Source organism: Dermatophagoides farinae, unplaced genomic scaffold, assembly GCF_024713945.1.
Source record: "Dermatophagoides farinae isolate YC_2012a unplaced genomic scaffold, ASM2471394v1 contig8, whole genome shotgun sequence".
Lineage (NCBI taxonomy): Eukaryota > Metazoa > Arthropoda > Arachnida > Sarcoptiformes > Pyroglyphidae > Dermatophagoides > Dermatophagoides farinae.
In genome coordinates, this window is record NW_027461523.1 from 245879 (window position 1) to 267252 (window position 21374).

The following is a 21374-nucleotide window of genomic DNA, read 5'->3' on the forward strand; positions in this document are numbered from 1 at the left end:
CACAATACTTATATCTTTTTGGTCCATATAATAACAGAAAGAAATTAATCTTCTGTAATAATTGTTTTTCCCTGTTAACAAATAACATTTTTCTTTTAAATTGTCAAAAAGCAGATAAATTAATTTTGCTGTGTAAAAGTCATTTTCAAATATAATTTTGGAAGCGCTGAAATCAGCGCATATGTTGATTATTTTTATCAATAACAAGAGTATAACCAATTTTGCTGGAAAGTCTGCCCACTTAGTAAAAGCAGCATCGCCTTGCAGCATCGACTTTAGAGCTAAACCATTTTGAACTAATTTTTCTGTATGTGCCTCGAGCCTTTTAGAGCCAAAAACTGAAAACATGATCAAAATAAGTTTTTCCAAAGTCAATTCAGTTTTTGTACTGATTACGAACACGTGTGATTTGAATCGAAACTTAAAAGACAGATTAACAATATTCGGTAAATCAACATACTGAACCCTATACTCAGGACACATGAGGAGAACCTCCTTAATATCGATAATTTCGCCGGGAGTTCCAGATTCAAATTCAAAATAAAAACATTTCATTGTGTTTTCGCCGCGCATTCTGTCTTCATTTTGAAAGTCCAATGTGTTTAAAAGACACGATAAATTTTTCACTGAAACCCAAAAGTTTAAAAAGATTAACTTTGGAAACAAAGAAAGCGAACTGACGAAACGTTTAAACGCAGTGTTTTGCTTACCTGGCGACAGAGTGAAGCTGGTATCAGTTTCTGTGCACAGTATGGCGTGTAAATATTTTATACTAAAAGCAGTTCTTTTTTTAATAAGTTCGAGAAATGAATAAAAACTGTTGTATGTAAAAACCATGATTGTTGGGTTTAAACTTGTGAATGTTTTTATAAGTTCATCAACTGTAACGCTCTGTCCAATGTAAAAGACGTCGTAATTGAGACCATGTTTTTTCAGAGTTTTCAACAATGATTTTGTTTGTGCAATGCAATGTTCTAAAGAACTACATAAAACACAAATGGATAAATTTAGCGATAGCTGCGGGGATTCTAGCTCGCGCGAGGCGAAATGGTTTTTAATTTTATTTTTGTTTTCTTTCTGAAGTATCTGTGCAACTAAATCTGATAACATCTGTAGCCGCAAATTACTATCAATAATCCTGCAAACAGAGCCTAAAATCTATACGCTAAACTTTGTACGTACATGTTGTATTGATTATTTTATCATAATTCATTAATGCAATTATCTAAACTGTGCGTGGAAATCTACTCTACTAAAATTTTGTCATCTTCGTTTTTTTTCTTAATTTATATTCCTATTAAAATAAAAACTAATTTACTTAGAATAGCAGAAATTAAGTAGCAAAACTAGTTTATTTTTGCATAGCTTGGCACAAAGTATTGCACTAAGCCAACTTACTCAACACTTGACAATAGTAAAGATGAATGTGATCTAAAAGCTCAATCAGAGAATACTAAAAAAATTTTTTTTTTTAAACTTACTTTAATTTGTAAAGAGTCGCATCGTTTTTGTGCTTCTTTCTGACATAAAATTTTTTTTGCTGTAGTTAAAATTTGGCTTTTTTGTTGTTTCAACTCGTTGAGCAACAGATTGAGTTGATCAAAGTCTATATTTCGAATTTCGTTTATGCCTCGGAGAAAATCGAATTTGTGATTTTCAGCATCGTCTGTCTTAAACGAGTCTTGGTTTAACAGTTCTTTTAATTTAGTAAGTAACTTTTCGTGTGTAGGATTACCTAAAAGCAGATTTTTATGTGTCTCTTGGCCGTTTAGTGAAAATTCTCTAATTGCGACAAAAAAAGCGCCAGCCTGAAATAAGCAGTAATCCAGCAGCTGAGGTAAGCATTTTACATTTCCATTAAGTGCTTGTTCCAAAAATCCGCAAAACTGAGGATCAAGAATATGTTTTTTTTTAAATGAATCAATTATCTGAAAACACTTGTTCGACAGCTCAAGTATCGTCTTATTTACTTTGAGAAATGCCATGAATAATTGAACACCTAACTGATAACGTAACAATAATTGCTGTTTGTTCCCAACTAACTGACATATCAATGTATGGACAAGCGCTAGCCATTGAGACATGGCTTTTAATCCATATGAATATTCAAAAGCATTTTTAAACAAAAATAAGTGCTGGTCAATATAATCAACAGAAAAATATATAATAGCTTCGTTTTCAAATGTTTCACTTCCACTGTCAATAATTTCTTCGACTGTTGATAGATACATTTTAAACTGAGAATGATCAGAAATAAATAAAGCTGTTAAACGCAATAAATGAACACGATATTGATAAATATTAGACTTTTCTAAAAATAGTTGCATCGATTCGTCGAAACTACTAGCCTTAGACAACGATGTTAAAGAACATATATATTTAGACAAGTAGCCTTTCAAATGATCGATTTCAGCCATTTCGCGTGAATAACAATATTTATTTTTCTACAGAAAAAAAATAACAGTAATAGTTAGAATAAAAAAACATACATAACGGTTAAAAAGTTTTGCTCTCGTTGTTGTTACAAAAATCTAGTTGTCGATTTGTGTTGATTTTATTATGCTATAGCATGTCTAATCAAGTTGAGAGTCAAAAAACAGAAACTGCTCAAATCGCTTCCTCGGAAAGCAATGATTATTCTTTGTTTGGCGACGAACCAGCTCAGACAACGAATAAAGATTCCGACGAAGAGTACGTGCCGTCTGAAGAAGAAATTTTACCGGAAGAATATATAATTCCCGAATACAGTGAAGTTAAAACCAATCTGTCGAATAGATCGGTCTCATCGAATTTCGATGAACTTGTATCAAAACGAAAAAAACTCCGAGAAACATTAGAAAAAGGAGTCTCTCACGAAATATTTCAACAAACCAGCGCTAATCTCTTAAAAAGTATGCACATCGCTTACACTAAAGACAAGGCTCTTCTGGAAAAAAATAAAATAGCCTTGAACCGACTCGAATTCTTAGATATTTTAGAGACTAAAATTAAGGATTCTACGTTTTTATACTCACTGCTCTCACGGGATTTAATATCCTATTTGACGGACTGGCTGTTTTCTCCCGTTTCGACAGAAAACAATATTGTGATTGCAAGTTTGGCTATACGAACCAAAATTTACGATATTCTAAGTGAATTTACAATTCCACTAAATTTTATCAAAGATTCGAAATGTGGAGAAAGGCTTTTGTACGTTTGGCACCACCCGGACGAAATTTCTAGCAATAAAAGCAAAATTCGAAACATAGTCAAACAAATCTATAAACAAATATTAAAGCTACATAGTAAAATGACTAATTAGTTAACGGTATAAACGTGTAATAATTCATAGGTTGAGCTGGTAGAAATGTGTCACAAATGCACCAAGCTTATATTGTTTTTGTCATAATATTACATCATCATGACTGAAACAGCTGGTCACAGACGCAAATCTCAAATTTTAGCTTATGCGGATGTTGACAGCGATGAAACCGATTTTTTAAGAAACAAAATGATAAAACTTATTGTACAATGGAGTCAACTATTAGAATGTTACCTAACAAATAGAGAAGATCTCAAAAAAGTTTGCACAGACATAGTCAACGTTTATTTAGCCTGGAAAAATGCCAGCAAAAGTAATTACCATGACAAAATCAAGTTTCGAAGAACAAGCGTGGTTACAAATGTCGAGCTAATATTGCCAACTACAATTCAAGGCTACGAGGAAGAACTGAATTACCTCGTAACAAGCATTGGATTGCTAATGTTATTGAAATATGGCGATCCGACAACCGAATTATACGTATCTGCCATAGAGGAGCTGAAAAAAGAAAACAACATAAATGACAATGAGATGAACAAATTTTTAACTGCAGCCTTGGTCATTTCATTGTCGAAATTTTGGGAAGTACAATCAAAAATCAGCACTGAAAAACAAGCAATCATTGAATCTTTGATAGATTACACCGATGTTATAAAGTCAGAACAAATAGAAGACTCAGCCACTATAAAAGGTGTAAAGTGGATCGATTTAGATGAAGAAGCTATTCTTAATCGAGAAACGAGGAATGAATATATTAGACTATTAACTTTACCCAGCGAAGCTCGGAATCATACAATAGATCTATTGCTGAATTTTATTCAGTCGAAAAATGACACTATATCAGAAAAATTCTATCACGACATTTCTAAAGCTTTTGACAGATGGTGTGCAGAAGCTCAGTTTATTGAAGACACACCATTGCTAGGTCCAGACAGGTTAGCTCATAAAATATCTCGTCTTGAGCAAAAGCTCACGGTCACCATGTGCAATTTAATACTACTAATAAAACATCATTTTGAAGACCGTGTGTCGGTTGCTCTGATTTCATTGTTAAATACAGATACAAACGAAAAAAGAACTGCTCAACTTTGGGCTCTAACCATAAAGCAGTTTGAAAGTTTATATGTTAATATTAGAATATGCAAAAGACGTAGAGAATCTATAGGGGTCGTATTGAACAATCCAAATGTAGTTTCTGAACCGTTAATTACACCTGCATCGGCTTTACTAGCTGTGGCTAAAGCAGCATTTGATTACTAATAGGTTCCTTTTATATACGCTTCGAAAATACATGTATTTATAACTGTTATATGTTTAAATTTTACTCTATTTATCTATAAAATAATTCATAAAGCATGTATCAAATAAAACGAAAACTTAATCAAACTGAACGAGTTATCGAAACGGATTGTATAGTTGAGTTTGTACAAAGATTTAGTTTGTAATTTACTTTCTCAAACGTTTAGCACTGACGACTTTAATTACATCACAGTAATCTGATAAGTGGTTGTAAAGTTTTTTTGCCTTTTCACGATCCCTCATTATATATGTTTGTAGGTATTTGCGTCCTCGCAACTTGAACTTGGTAATAATTTTGTTGTTTTCTCTGTGCTCAACGACACGGATAGTTTTGCGAATTTTGTCACAGCCAAAAATGCAAGCTTCGACAAACTCTTTGAGATTCAAGATTTCTTTTGTCATGACGAAAAATAATATTAATTTATCGATTAAGGAACAAAAAAATAGACAAAACAATAATCACCAACATACTTTGAAAAAAAATATAACTAATGAAAATGTGGCCAAAACGACATTTAAGCTTGTGTTTTAGGTTTTTGTAAATATCTGATAGCTGGCAAAACTTTACCTTCAAGGAGTTCGAGAGATGCTCCACCACCAGTTGAGATGTGGCTCATTTTTTCAACTGCTCCTGCTCTTCTGACGAGAGCGGCTGTGTCTCCACCACCGACTATGCTGAGAGCACCATTTGCAGTTGCTTCGGCAACGGCGCTGACGAACGCAAGTGATCCAGCAGCGAAACTGGCCATTTCTGAAACTCCTTGTGGGCCGTTCCATATAATAGTTTTTGCGCTCTTTATCAATTTAGCTGCATCTTCTCGTGATTTGGGACCGCAGTCTAAACCTTCAAATCCGTCTTTGATACCAGTTTCAAAAGTCGCAGATTCTATAATACCGTCTTCACCGTACTTGCTGCTGATAACAAAATCTTTTGGAAGTAATATCTGGACATTCTTTTCCTTTGCTTTATCCATAATCTTGTGTATAATTTTGCTTCCTTCTTCGTCCCACAAAGAGTTTCCAATGGGCATGTTGTATAATACTTTGAGGAATGTATATGCCATACCTCCACCGATAATCATGCAATCAACTTTGTCAAGAAGGTTTTCAATCAGAGCAATCTTATCTCTGATTTTGGCTCCACCGAGAATAGCCAAGAATGGTCGTTCTGGTGAGTTCAATGCTTTGTTGAAAAATGATATTTCCTTTTCCATCAATAAGCCGACGCATTTGATTGGTACATCGACTCCTACAACGGAAGAATGAGCTCTATGGGCAGTTCCAAAAGCGTCGTTGCAATAAACATCACCTAATCGTGAAAGTTTTCTGCGGAATTCGGCCACGGCTTCAGGCTTACAAGCAATCTTTCTCTTTTCCTCTGTTACTATCTTTCCTTCTTCTTCGGGGTGGAAACGTAAGTTTTCAAGTAATATTATTGATCCTTCAGGAGCTTTTTCACAGGCTTCTTCAACGTCCTTGCCAACACAGTCATTCAAAAAAATGACTTCACGGTTCATCAGTTTCTCTAATTCTATTGCAACAGGCTTCAAAGAATATTTGAGGTTTCTAACTCCATCGGGTCGTCCACAGTGAGACATCAAAATTACTTTCTTTGCTTGTTTTTCGGAAATCAAATTGATTGTTGGAAGTGACTCAACGATTCTAGTGTTGTCATCAACCACTCCGTCTTTAAGCGGAACGTTAAAATCAACTCTAACCAACACTCGAGATCCTTTTAAATCAGTGTCTCTAACGTTTTGAATGTTATCAAGCGAGCACATTTTTATTATCTAAACTAAAAAATCTTATTATTATAAATTACTAATAATGCGTTTCAAAAAAATATATTCCAAAATTATTTTATAGATATTTGTGTTATAAGTATTAATTTACGCGGAATTATTTTGTAAATATTTATTTACACGCATTATATAACTAAACTTTAAATTTAAAATGAAATTTATTATAGGGTTTTAAAAAATCTAATACCAAAAAAAAACATTTTGATCATTTATTAATTTATCGCAACAGATCAAAAAAATTTCTAATAGATATCAATTGGTGTGGGTGTAAATAAATATGCATCTGACTCTGGCAAATAATATTTAGACTACTATGTCTAGTAATTTTAAAAAAAACACGTGAGTAATTAATGCGAACAAACCATAAAAATAAGATATGGACCGGTCATTCATATGTATAACGATGTTTAATGAGCGATTGTTTTAAAATGAGCCAGGATAAATAACTGATGACCAAACGTGCATGGTTTCAGTTACGGCTCAGTTAACAACTTTTGGTTCGTCATTTATATAAAAACAATTAAAAGTAAATGATATACTATTAACTTCGTGATCTAAAAAATTTTATTTGGTTATAAAAACATTGGAAGCACGCGTAAAGCAATAACCACCTTTTAACGTAGTGTTATTATATTAAATCATTGCAATGACAAAAGAGTCTGCTCGACTTTTTATCATTTCCTTGTTTTCAATAAGTTTTAAAAATTTATTAGTATTTGATATTAGATATGTATTTTAAACAGTTTCAAAAATTTTTTCAACGTCATATTAAAGTAGAAAAAATTTCCTAGATTATTTCACATTTTAATTTTTTACTCGTATATATGTTTTAAAAAAAAGAAATCAAAAAAAGAACTTAAGTAGATCAATGAATTGTTATGTTACAAAGTTTGATAATTGTCAGCCAAGTATGCATTTTTGCCACAACGAACCGAATCAGTCATCTCTCGTACTTACTTTTCTCATTGTTCATTTACTAATTACAATTTAACTGGTTTTCTGTTCTTTTTTGCTTGAAATTCAGCTATACAACAGCTATAGATTTGCGAATTACAGTACAAATTATTTTTATATCTACATTTCGAAGTTTATATATAATCAAGAAATACAATTTTTTTGCCCCGTTTAAATGTATTATTATTGTAAGCAAAGTTTTTTTTTTTATAAAAATTTGAAATAAACATGTAATATGCTTTGATACTTTCACAATAATAAATTGATGAAAATAAAACTGATTAAGAGAAGCGTAGTTCAAAGTTGCTTTTCACTTTTAGCAAACGCACTTGTAGCAACAGTAAAGTTTGATACTACAAAAATTCTCGAAATAAATGGGAAAAACGGAGCGTCGGAAAAGCCTGATGCAAATCCAAACGTTACTTCCCACATATCTATTGAACCGAATGATACTCCGGTAGATTCTAAAAAAATTTTCAAGCTGCCCAACTCACCAGATAAAACACAGTTTCCCGTGATAAAATCATCTTTAGTTTTCTCTTCTGAATATGCCATAGATGAAATAGAGCCGCAATCAATTAATCAATCTTCTACAGGACTTTCAAAAAACAACGATACAAAGAACTCTCAAAATAACGTATCTTGTCCGGCTTTACAATTTATGTCTGATAACTTACTGAAATTAGAAACTTCAAATGCTTATGATATTACACGCGATAGTAATAGTCCTGTTACAACTATTTCAGTGCTCGATCGGTATAACTACGATTTGTTTTTCCCCACTCATGATCTCGTTACTGAAGAAGTCACTACTTTGATCAGCAAAAAAGTAAAATATTTTATCGAGCAAGTATTTGATCGGGCAAAAAAAAGCAATCTAGTTGATGAAATTAGTCTATTCAACAATAGCAAATTTATTTTTAAATTGCCCAAAAATCTTATTAATACAGAAAACACAGATTCAAATTACAAACTTAATAATATTATCGCTGTACCTTCAACTATGATAATTGCAAGGTCGTACAGTAGTTCGTTTGACCGACGTAAGTTAAATTTCAAACTGAAAAAGCTCAGACGAACTCATTCATTGTCCAGCCCAGATGTGGCCATGTATGCACTTCTCAACGATGACTATAAAAAATCTTTTAAATCAAGCGCTAAGCAATTTAAGATAGCTTGTTCCATTGTGTTGCTTTTGTCGGCCATTGTTAGTGCCATAATGATAAATTATTATCTTGATGAGACATTTATTGAATCAATCTGCACTATTTTCAAATCTTTAGTATTTATATTAAGTATATTTTTTATTTACATGGGTTATTTATTCGTAGTTTATTTATTGCCTCTGTCTTAGAAAAAGAGAGATTATTCTTAGTTAAATACAAATAATAACAAATAACATTATTTAGAATTATTAATTCTAAATAATGTTCTTAATTAAACTTAACTAAGTAAAAGTCAGCCTGATATGGAATTTTATGAAATTTTACTAATCCAACTTTCATATCTTTGGTTCGGCAGCCATGTGTCTCGAGTCATAAAAGTTTTGTTAGAAGAGAACGACATAACTTTATCCAATATACAGCAAGTTTCAAAGTTGTCGTATTCAATTTGCAAATATTCACTGATTTTGCTGATCAAACATGCGCTTGTAGAAATTAACTATACTCAAAATTCTTCCAATAAAGCAAGCTTGACTTATAAAATCGACAAAGACAAACTCTTTTCAATTTTAAAATATCCTTTTTTTTTAGAAATAATTAATAAATTATTCGGCCCACATGAGTATGTGTTGTTCACAATTTTACTTACGCACGGAACTGTTTCAGCCAGCAAACTGTTTGAGTTATATTATTTGCACTTAACGAATAATACATTTTTTTTTCTATATCCAGCTAATATTTTAGATATATCTAGCGATGATCTAAAAATCAAATTAGACAAATTGATTGAAAACGAATTCATCAACAAGGTTTTAAGTTATGAAGAACAGACACTAAGTAAACATAGAAATTTACCTGACACGATCTGTAATTACAACCTTTGTGTGAATATTTCTTACATGTCTCTACTTTTCTTAAAAGAAATGCTACGCGATTTTTTACTTCCTAAATTTGCAACAAGTGAAATTGAAAAAATAATTATTTCAAACGTTATTGATTCGGTTAAAATAATAAATTCTAAAGCGGTCGCTCAACCATACAGCATAACAGAAATCATCGATAGAATATACAAGCTCGATTCAAAAACTAACAACACGCCAGCCATTGAAGTTCCTTCAGTCACTTACTTAATAAATACTTTCACTACTTTAATGTCAGACAGTTCAGGAATATGGACAGAACAACTATATAATAAAGAGCAATGTATCGTGCTCGATACAAATGCTTGTTTTCAATTTATCCAACGATTTACCATTTATAAACATTTAGAAAAACGGTATGGAAATCAATGTGCACGCATTTTCGAAGTTGTGCTAGACGAAAATAACGTCATGAAAAATATTATGAACTCAAAAACATATCAGCTCGGCATAAACGGAGTTTCTGTTTTTTTTCAGTACAAAAGGCTGTGGACAGACATTGAATTGAGTGAATACTCCATTAATCCTATTAATACGACTCGGCAACTGTTGGCCAAATTGGTTCAAGCTGACTTGGTAAAAGTGCATTTGCTAGACAGCTCATCCAATGACGCGATTCAGAAAAAAATGTATTACTACGGAACAAACATAAATATAGCAAAAGACTACTTTAAAAAATATTCTTACAAATGTGCTATAAATCTCTTGCAACGGCAAAACTACGAAATTGAATGTATTGAAAAGCTCAGGTATATGACAAACCAACTTAGTGAAGAAGATATACGACAAATAAACGGGATGCAACTTTTTGAAGATCAGCTTGAATTTTTAATTCTTTCTTTTTCAAAAGTTCTACTTTTTTTCTAGCAAATTGTTTTAAAAAGAATTTTCTTTTTTGAAAATTATAAAAACAAATTAGAGCTGCAATAATGACAGTTACCCCATGGGAAGTAAAAAATGAAGAAAACGGTATTAATTACACTAAATTAGTTGAACAGTTTGGTTGTTCTTTGATTGATGAAGCATTAATTGCTAAATTCGAATGTGTGATTGGACAAAAAGTTCATTACCTCATACGTAGGGGTTTGTTTTTTTCGCATCGCGATTTAGAAATGATTCTTGAATGCAAGACCAAAAACATACCGTTTTATCTTTACACAGGTAGAGGACCAAGTAGTGAGTCTCTTCACTTAGGTCATTTGTTGCCATTTTTTCTAGTAAAGTGGCTACAAGACGTATTTGACTGTCCTTTAGTAATTCAATTGACGGATGACGAAAAGTTCTTGTTTAAGAAAGATCTCACGTTGCAAGAAACAGTGCAAATGGGTGTTGAAAATGTCAAGGATATTTTATCTTGCGGCTTGAACATAAACAAAACATTTATTTTCAGCAATATGTCTTACGTCAAGGAATTATATCCGACAATGTTAAAAATTCAAAAGAACGTCACTTTCAATCAGGTCAAAGGAATTTTCGGATTCAACGAGAGCTCTTCTATTGGTACTATTGCGTTTCCAGCAATTCAAGCAGCTCCCTGTTTCCCTTGTGTTTTTCCTAAATTCTTAGGAGACGAAAAATACACGAAAGTGCTCAGGTGTTTGGTTCCATGTGCAATCGACCAAGATCCTTACTTCCGTATGACGAGGGATGTCGCTCCCAAGCTCGATTACGCAAAACCCTCTTTACTGCTGGGTGTTTTTGTTCCCGCCCTCCAAGGTTCGCAGTCCAAAATGAGCTCAAGCACTACTTCATCAGCTATTTTCATAAATGACGCTCCTGATACTGTGGCGAAAAAGATCAGAAAGTATGCATTTTCAGGAGGTCGTCAGACCATTGAAGAACACCGTAAATACGGAGCAAACATTGAGCAAGACGTAAGCATCCAGTATTTGCGATTTTTCTTAGACGACGATGAAAAACTAAAGAAAATCGAAACCGACTACGCAAGTGGAAAACTGCTAACAAGTGAGGTAAAACAAGTGTTAATCGACCATCTCAATGTACTGCTTGCGACACTCCAAGAAAACAGGAAAAAAATAGACGATAAGATAATAAACTATGCTTTCAATCCTGATAGACCCGAACTGCGGACGGAAATTGAAAATAAATGTAAATTATTTATTAAAAATAAATAGAATGTTTAATATATTGATTTTACGAAAAAGAAAGTAATTTCGTTAGTCGTTTTCAAAAGTCAAATCTAAAATCTTTTGTATTAATGAATAAATTAACTGATCTTGTTGCATTAAATTATCATAAAAACCAGTGTTGAGACAGGTTAGCAAACACTGTGGTAACACCACTTTTAAAGACTGTCTAGCCGATGGGTGCTGGCCCAACTTGTAATAACATCGCAAGATATGTTTAAACAGCCTCGGAGAAATGTCTTGTTTCTCGTTTTCTAGGATTTTTTTGAGCACTGTGGTTATGGCGAAAAATTTTTCTGGTGTGCTGCATAAATTGTTTAATCCTTCTTCGTAAGACAGTATCTTATGTATGATAAAAGTAGAAACGTTTCGAGGTAGTTCGCTGCATGTTTCGATGATTCGTAAACAAAGAGGCAAAATATCATTCCGCAGTAAATACTGTAAAACGTCTTTATCTTCGCCTTTTACCATAGCACCGAGAACCCCTATGGCAGTAAGTCGAAGGAACTCAATAGCTGTGCTGTTGCTTGCCGGAACGCTCAAGAACGGGTACAAGTACAAAGGAAGTTGAGCCGAAAAAAAATGATGTTTCGTCTGAGGGTGGCTCGCTACGCACTGCATAAGGGTCAGGCAGCCGCAAATCTGGTGGCTCTGAATCGAAGAAACGTTGTTATTCGCCAGAGCGGGGTAGATGGAAACGATTTCGCTGATTATCGCCGACATCGTGCCGAACGAGTACCATATGTAGCATGCAAAATCTGGAAACGTTTCGCGATATTTCAGTAAATCAAGCAAAGCCTGAGAACGAAGCTCATCTACCTGTACGTTCTGGAATATTTTGACTAATTCGTCCATTGAAGCTTTCTGTTGTGCAGGCTTTACATCATCTACATCCTTGTTCATTTTTACATTGTTTTACAATGCCGTATTTTCGGTAATATTAAATTAAATTTGAAAGCGTGAATTCTCGAATTTATTTAAAGTTTCGTTATTTGTATAAAGAAATGCAAATTATGTAAATAAAAATAACGGTATCAATAAGTGCGCTTTCTGCTTGCGAGGTTTTGTGTTCTTTTACAAATTCCTGTATGTCGATTAAATCTAGATTTGTATAATAATTTTTCATTGCTATGGATGCTTCACAGCCGCTCACGATGTGTTTGCAGATTTGCGTGAGTTTTGGCGATATCTGTAATGCTGAACAAAATACCTCGCAAATGTCCAAGTGAGTTAGGTTGATTTTATGCAGTTGCACAGAGTGCCAGAAAATGCTTACGGCTTTATTGCGCTCCGGAAATTTTTGTGCTAACTTTTTTATTTGTTGATACACAGTTGTGACTTCTTCGTCTTGTTTGTTCAGGCTGTTTTTTTGTTTGCAAAAAACCAAGTGGTACTTTTGTCTCCACGCGGTTAAAAAGTTTAAAAACAAGTTTAACGAGGCTAGCGTGTTCAAGGAAGCTATAAAGTGGTTTCTATGAGAAAATAACGAGAAGACGAGCAGCGAATTGTTGTACACTTTGTTCAGCATAGTTGAACTAAGGCTATTAGTGTCTCCAAACATCCATTGTAAGGGCGAGAAGTTGTCGCGGTTTTGCTCAATTGTGATCGCGCAATAGTTGTTGCCTGTAGCTGCTAACGCGATCAAACATTTTTCGTCAATTTCATGCACTTTGAAAACACAAATTTCGCGGCCAAACACAGACTGAGTTTGATTCACATACAAGACTCGCAGCATTAAATCTTCGAAAATCAGAATTTCCAGTTTGGGCCTATCTTGATAGTGTATCAGTAGGTACTTGTCAGAGTCAAAAAGAATTTTGCATTTCTCAGAAAGCAAACTGTACGAATAAACAATGTACGACACAGTATTAATTACGATAAGCATGTACTCTTTCGATGCACACATTATACAATATGAAAAAGATTCTTCTAGAAAATGCTCTTGAGCCACCAAACTGCTGTTTTGCCAAACGTCCATCAGTTGCTGATCGCCATATGTTAATTGGCTGTTCGAAACAGAAAAAATGCTTCGTTTATGATCTAGTATTGGTTGTGCGGAATTACAACCAAGCGAATCATAGATGTTTTTTGCAGTACTAATAGTGTTATTCAACAAAGTGCTTTTTTGCACCGAGTCCGCGTTTAAAACGTTTGTTTTGCCTGCAAGAGCTGCGGCCTTTGGAACTTCGGCTTCGACGTAACGTTTGGCGGTTTCGAGCTCAGGCTCGAGTTTTGTGTTTATTCGTTGACTTTTAGACTCGTCTGCGTCTTTGTTTTTTTCTTCTGTGGCAGGAAGTTGAGCAGTTTTTTCCGTCGTAGTGGTGTTGAAGTGCAAACCGTCGAACGGACGCTTGTCAAACCATTGGCTTACGTAGGTAAGGTATTTAGAATATTTGAAATTGTACTCAGGTTGCGTTTTGTATTTTTCCAGTTCCGATAACGCCCAAGCAAAAGTGTCGTCGTGATTTTCAAGCAGCATACCGATCCTCACGCAACCAATAAAAAACGCTTAAGATTTCAGTTTTTCGTATATTGACATAACACCCTCGGGTTTAGTTTCTTAGTATGTCTGTGCTGAAAATTGTCGGAATAAATTACGGTCCAAATTTTGTGAAATATATATTTTTTACATAATCAAACGTGCGTTTGAAGGGGAAAAACAAAATGTTTAAACAAAAAAACGCAATCAAATAGTCCGTTATTTCTGTGTTGATGGGCGTCACGAAAGGGATGTCCCGGAACATTTTCTGATATTTGTCTGAAATTTCTTTTTCGTGATAGTACTGAATTTTGAACGGAAACCAACCGACTGTTTCACGGTTATCCGTTGCGAGTTCATCCGCTAGATCAGGCGTAGAGAAAATTTCCTCAAATGAGAGTAGCAGATAATAGAGTATCATATCGCTGTTTTTGGAGTTTTTATTGGTTTTCGATAAGATTTTATTGTTGAGGAAAATGAAAAGTGGATCAAACGACAAAGCAGACTGCAAATGAGCTAGAACATTTCTCTGAACTAAGGCTTTATCAGTGTTGATAATGATCGGGAATATTCCAGTCGAATAGCTCAAAAAAATTTTAGCCGGCACAGAGAGTCTCGTTAAAGTTACGTTATTGGGCAAAGATTTCGCCTTGAGCTTTGTTATAGCGCTGTTTATCCGATCAGCGTCGGAGGAAAAGTCACTGTGGTTGCTCAATTTCGTGAGAAATTTAGTGTTATTGCATAAAACGTCTCTTTGCGAGAAAGGGGAGTCTGGCTCTACGTGCAAAATCGAAAACTGCTTACTTATTTCTGGGTCGTTGCAATACGTACGCGAATTGGACAGAGAATTCAGGTCTAGAATTTTGGCACAGTCTTGATGGAACTTGTAACACTGGTACATTTGGTTTCGCACGTTAGGAGGTATGTAGCCCGAACAAAAGTCTCTAGCTCTGTAGTAAGTAATGACTCCTGTATGGAAAAAAAACAACAAAAGCGAAATGAAAAAGATCAACCTTGCAGATATGGTTATGAGCCCGAAAAAAATGTAGTTTGATGCAAATTTACCTCGAGAGTAACGTACAATGAAAATTTTTTCAAAAAGTTTGGACAGTATTTGGTACGAAATACAGACTAAGCAGCAGACAATACTGGTGTTGACTATAGATACCAGAACAGTAGGTGATAAGTTTGCCAGATTACTAAAATTGACGAATCTAGGCGGAGCATCGCTCGTATATGACGGGAGCTTGCACTTCTTGCTGGGCACTTGAAGATACAGGCTAAAGCCTTTGAACCACATCGAAAGTGTGAAAAATCCTAAAACTGTTCCAGAATTCGGACTTACTCAATGATAACACTCCAATAAATAACACTATAAGCAAATACAGAAACTGGTCTTCATAGACGGTGCTCGCAATCTGTTCTGTCAAAACTACTTTCCAAACTTTGCATTTCAAGTAAAATTGACTAATCATATTTCCGAGGGTATTTGCAACCTGAAAAGTTTAACCTATAACAGCAAAATCAAATGGTCAAAATTGCATCTATCAATTTGAAATTTTGGATTATAAAAGTTTTATTCACGCTAGTTCTAAGATTTGGTTATAAAGCTAAATAATAATAGAATAACAAAAATAAATTTATAGTTGCATAAGGTAAAAAGATAAATTTATTAATCGTCAGATTTATAAAGAAACCTTGGACAAGACGTTTTTAAATATTCTAGGGAGGTTTTTCATGGTTCTCATTCGGCCGGTTCCTCGTCGTCTTCTTCTAATAGACTTTTCGGACCAATTGTATCTTCTTAATTTAGCGTCAGGGTATCCACAGCTAGCGCACTTCTTCTTTTGAATGTGGAAAGCATGCTTGGAGCATCTTCTGCAGTCTTGATGGGTTTTTTTGTTGTGCAAACCTCTCGAACCGGTACCTTTACCACACTTACCCATTTTGTATAAATGAAATTAATTTATTTGTTATAAAATTGAAAAATTAATTTGTTAAGTCCTCTGATTTTTTAAAAATCAAATTCGAAACCCTCGTTTGTAACGCGATAATATAGACTAGAAAATATTTTTTACGCTTTGTAACTTACATTTTTTTTTGCGAAAAACCATTTGTTTGTATAATCGCTTTTTCGCCGTCGAGGTAAATCTGTGTTTTTACAAGCGAGCGCCATAACAGCCCAAGCGCAGGTGTGTCGTCGAACTGCACATTGTTAATTACTAAAGTAAACGTTTTGTGCTTATCGCTACATTTTCGGAGTAGAACGTTGAGTTTAATGATCTGTTCTGCGCGTCTGATAAATTTATCATCGTCGCTGTTGTAGTTAAGTAGATTTACTGGACTGTCGATTACTATATAAATGGCGTGTTCACTTGGTTTGTTTGCCAAGATTACTCTTAAGCTTTTATATAATTCTTCTATGTCGTTTAATTCTTTAATATATATTTGATTAAGCGAAATTTCATCTGGACAACGTTTTTTTGTTATAGAATGGTAACGCTGGATGGGAAATTTGCCTTTTGTAACAAAGTAATATATTTTAACGTGTCGATTTATTTGCAGCTGGTAGCTGCAAAATGTCAAGGCAAACTGTGTTTTGCCAGAACCAGGGGGGCCCTGCAAGGTATTAATTTTTGAACGTACGTAAATTTCGAAAAACGCGTGACTGTGAATTCCTCCGTCAAGAAATTGATCTAATATTTGAAAACCTGTTAAAGACTGATGTACGTTGTTTAATTGCGATATATTTTCTGTAGTGACTAAGAATCTTGTTAAAAGCATTAGAATATCGTAGTTTATATCAATATTTTGTGTAAATTATTTATAGAAATAAATCAAGCTTGCTAAATTGTTCGTTTCGCTTTGCATCATTGATCGCATTTTCATTGTTGTATATCTTCTTGTTAACGCGATAATATAACGAAGAGAAAGTAGTTGACTGAGAAAAAGAACTTGAGATGTGTTTGGATTGACGTTGTGGGCTGGTTGGAGCCTTAGTATCATGACACGAAATGTTACATGAGTCTACTAATCGTTCTATAAAAAACAAGTCAGAAATCAGATTCCAAGTATCTGTAATTTTATTCTGCTGTAGTTTGTTAAACATTTCTAGGCAGTGGTGTATTAGTTCTATATTCGTGTATCGCATCAGCCGTTGAGTTTCCATAATTACTGAAAAGTTGCTTTTAATTTTAAAATTTTCTGCTCGTTTTGTGTAACCGTAATAACTATGGTAGGATGTGGATTTTCTATTTATTAATTCTAACGTGGCTACTGCAAGACTAAGTGTCGGGTTCCTATTAAAATTGCTAGTCATAGTTGTGGAGGATGAATTATATTTTATCGCTGCGATAGAATCCAATACTACAGCTTTGATCAAAAGCCAACATCTTAGTTTATAGTTAAGCGGTAGTTGAATGCATATAAAATAGTTTTTAGCCGAAGTTTTTGTAAGGATAATGTGCAAATAACGTGCTTTTGCTTCGCCAATGGGTTGTATTTTAGTATTTTCTAAATTCGCCTTATTTTTCGCAAATTGAAATAAATTCTCAAAAATGCTCTGATAAGAAACTATGGGAACGGTTTTAATGTTTTCTTTTATATTTTGAGTACTGTTTATACTAATTCTATCAACATAAATATTAATTAGATCTTTTGACACTCGAACTATATCGATCGTATTGGACTCCTGATTGACAACAATTCCAGAAATATTAGTTTTGGAATTGTAGTAAACTTTGAGTTGCTTGAACTGCTCATAGTTGAAAGTATCTTCTGATAACGTCTGGGGTTGGGAGATAATTGTGGAAACAGTTTCAGAAAAATTATTTGCATTTTTAACGACGTTAGTAGCTTTTTTTTCTTTGTAATTGTTAGCACTAAAAGATTTGTTTTCAGTTGTACGTATTTTTGTTAACTCATAATACGTGAATAATCTAGCCAAATACAGTTCATAGTATCTATTTTTCTCATCTTCAGATTGTTTTACCGAGTGATCATTGTTTTTGATATACAAATGCGATTTATCAAGGCAGTGATATAGCGTTTGGTTGTCGGTTTTCATTGCATTAAAATACTCTATTGGATCTGTCAATAATATTATTGATGTGTTAATTTCTATTAATACATTTTGTGATATGTGTGTGAAATTCACAATTCCTGTGATATATAGCGTAACAGGACTTTTTTAATAAAAATTTTTACTTGTGCTGCAGGCAGCTTTAATAATAAAGAAAAAAAAGTTTATTAGGAATTTAAAGCGAATTTTGTTTTAAGATGGATAACTGTTACGATGAGAATATGTAGAACTGTAATTGTTGTTGTCGTATTGAAATAATTTAGATGCTGGATCGTTTGTATAATATTTGTTTTGCTCGGTAAAACTAGACAATAGTTTAGGATCTAAATGTGGCTTTTTGTACGAAGAAGCGGACAAAAAACCGGAGAAAGATAGATCAGCTAGTAAAAGTAAAAATACCGCAAACAAAACTCCAGATATAATTGTTCCAGTGGTTGTCCAATTGTTCATCCAATATTTTGTCATGCTGATTGTAACTAAAGCAAATTGGATATCTGGAGTCAGCAAAATTAAAAATGGTATTATACTAAGCAGGAACCTCATAAAAATGTTTCGGTAGGCTTTAAGTTTTACATAATCAAAATAAGCTCTTATTATTTGCAGTAATAGAAAAGTTCCGGAAGTTACTTTGACAAAAAGTAAACCAGTGATTAATCTAATAGTATCTTTCATACTATCAACATATCGTATTATGACTCTGCGAAGAAGATTGTGTTGGTGAGTATTCAAATCTACCAACGGACGATTACCTACCTTTGAATCTAAATAGTATTCTTCCTGAATTGCTTCCATTGCGTGACTGACAATATAATCTTTAAAAGATGTAACCGAATAAAATTTATTTGCCTCCAAAGCCAAATCGTTTACTAATTTATCAAGAATGTGGGAGTATAAGTTTTTTACAGTTTCTATGTTTTGATCAGTCACCCACTGAATACACTCGTTCAGTTCGGCTTCGAGCTCACGTAGTTTGTGACTTCCTTCTGGACTATTGTAACAAATGAATTTCGACTTAAACTCGTCAATTTTAGCAGTTATATATGAAGAAAGTTTTGTTTCCAACAAGCTTTCATCGATAGGAAGCGGAATTTGTTTAACCAAGTCGCTTTTACAATACATTTGAACGTGTTTATTGAACTGATCAGCTGCATTTGTGCATAACTCTTCCCATTCAGAAATTATGGTTGTTGTATGTGCCTGCAAAGTTTTTTCAAGTTCTGTCAATACAACAGGATGAGCTGTCAAATTCGAAAATGGTTGCGTAATGTTTTTGAATTCTTTTAAAAGTGCATTGGTTTTTGAATTTAGTGTTGCTAATAATTGTTTGTAATTCATAGTTTCGAATGTAGGTTTTTCAGCTTGTAGTGTTTTTTCAAAATTCTCTACCAGTGAATTTTTGGTTTCTTCGAACATCGTTTTGATGTTCTTAAGATTGCGATCTAAAATCATAGCTGACTTATTTTGAAGCATATTTAAAAAGTTATCTTTATTAATGCCACAACACGTATCTGAGTATATATTATCGAATGATGCTGTAAACCGCTGAATATAAGGTTTTTGAGCTTGAACAATGTCTTTATGTAATTTTTCAGGTATTAATATAGATGTAGCCAAAGATACAAATTCTTGCTCAAATTGAGACAACAAAGTATGGATTTTTCTTTTACACCATTGTTGATAAAGCTTACAATGTTCTTGCAAAAGATCGTTCTTCGTGTCCATAAGATCAATTTCAAACGACTGCTTAGCAGCTGTTATATTCTTGACAGCAGAATAATCTACAGAAATTGTTCGAGCAGTCGAATCCCAAAGGTTCAAAGTCTCTTTCAGTGAGTCAGCAAGTAGCTTCTGGAAACTCGTGGAGCTCATCGGTTTGTCATACTTAAAGGTTTCGTTCAAAATCGAGATAATGTGATTTTTTAAAATAAAAAGTATATCCGCCTTAACTTGTTTCATTTGGAAGTCGTAAAATGGTTTGTTTATGTAAGAAAGGTCCGGAAAAAAATCATTTTGTTTTTGCTCGTTTTCAGGCTTATTTTCTAAAACTTGAACAAGAAACTCTAGCAAGTCAGCAAGATCTGAACCAGTCATCGGAATATTTTTTCCGTTCTGTGAGTTTAACTTTAATTTTGGGTTTCTAGACATGCGATTGAATAACTCAGAACGATATTTATTTATGATGGATAAATATTCACCGTTTAATTGCTCCTTCGGGACCTTGTCTATCCGTTGAAGTTCATCGACTCCAAAAGCAGGAGGAGGCAGCAATAACGGGTCGATGACGTTGAAAAAGCGATTTATAACTTTCGGAATAACTTGGTGATCTTGTGAATTCGTTGAGTCAGAGTTTTCTTGGTTGGCTTTTTCTTCGTAGTTTTTCGTTAACAGCTCGTTGAGCCATTTATGTGGAGTATAACTTTGAAATTCTTGTACGAAGTCTTGAACTACCCAAGTCATGTATTTAGGCGTTAACAATTGTAAAAAATTGGTTAATGTGGTGTTTTCTGGTAGTACATCGTTATTTTTTTTCCAAACTTGGGTTCGCAATGCAAACAAGTTGGCTTTGATCATTAAGTTCTCTATTGTTTCTATTTGCTGGTTATCAATAAATTTCACATTATTGTACAAGAGCTCGGAGGAAATCAAAGCAGCGACGGTAAATAGTTTCACGTCGTAATTTGTAGTGTCAGCGTGACTAAAAAGTCCTTCTGTGTCAATAAGCAACAAGTAACTGCCGTTATATTTTATGGCTGCTGGGAAAGTCCAAATCCCATGTGTTTCTGCTTTTATATTGTATCCCACTGAAAAATAATCGTCTTTGTTCATAGGTGTCGTTAGTACTATCTCATTATAAAACTTTGAATCTTTTATTCCTCTGATTAGTTGGTTTAAAAAAAAACTTTTTCCAGTGTGAACATTACCAATTGTCGTGGCTAGAGAAATCGGGCCTGGAATCTTTCGAAGAAAATCAAGACCTTCCTGAACAAGTTCTAACCTGTCATGTTTGACAGACGGCTTAACTAACTGTATTGGGGATGAATAAATTGTGGCACAAAATAACCAACTTGATAAAAATACGTTCAACATCATTTATCTATTTTCTGTTGTAACTTCACAAAATTGATTAGTAATATATAAATCAGCTTATGTCAGGTTATTTTAAATAAAATTATCTTACAAATTCGTTTTTGTTGCCACTTGATTTCGTCTAAATAACAGACAATGTAA

The 21374-nt window shown here is 33.7% G+C and overlaps 1 protein-coding gene and 1 pseudogene across 1 annotated transcript; one reads left to right on the forward strand and one right to left on the reverse strand.

Moving 5' to 3' along the window:
• Positions 1-5109: 5109 nt before the first annotated feature.
• Positions 5110-9784, reverse strand: LOC142598122 (putative phosphoglycerate kinase). The gene is made up of 2 exons (XM_075735080.1): positions 9751-9784; positions 5110-6341 (listed from the first exon to the last, which is right to left on the reverse strand). Exons 1-2 carry the CDS (start codon positions 9782-9784, stop codon positions 5116-5118), a joined length of 1260 nt encoding a protein of 419 aa, XP_075591195.1. The 3' UTR covers positions 5110-5115.
• A 1049-nt stretch (positions 9785-10833) lies between these two features.
• LOC142598141 (tryptophan--tRNA ligase, cytoplasmic pseudogene) lies at positions 10834-11548 on the forward strand (annotated as a pseudogene).
• The last annotated feature ends 9826 nt before the right edge of the window (positions 11549-21374 follow it).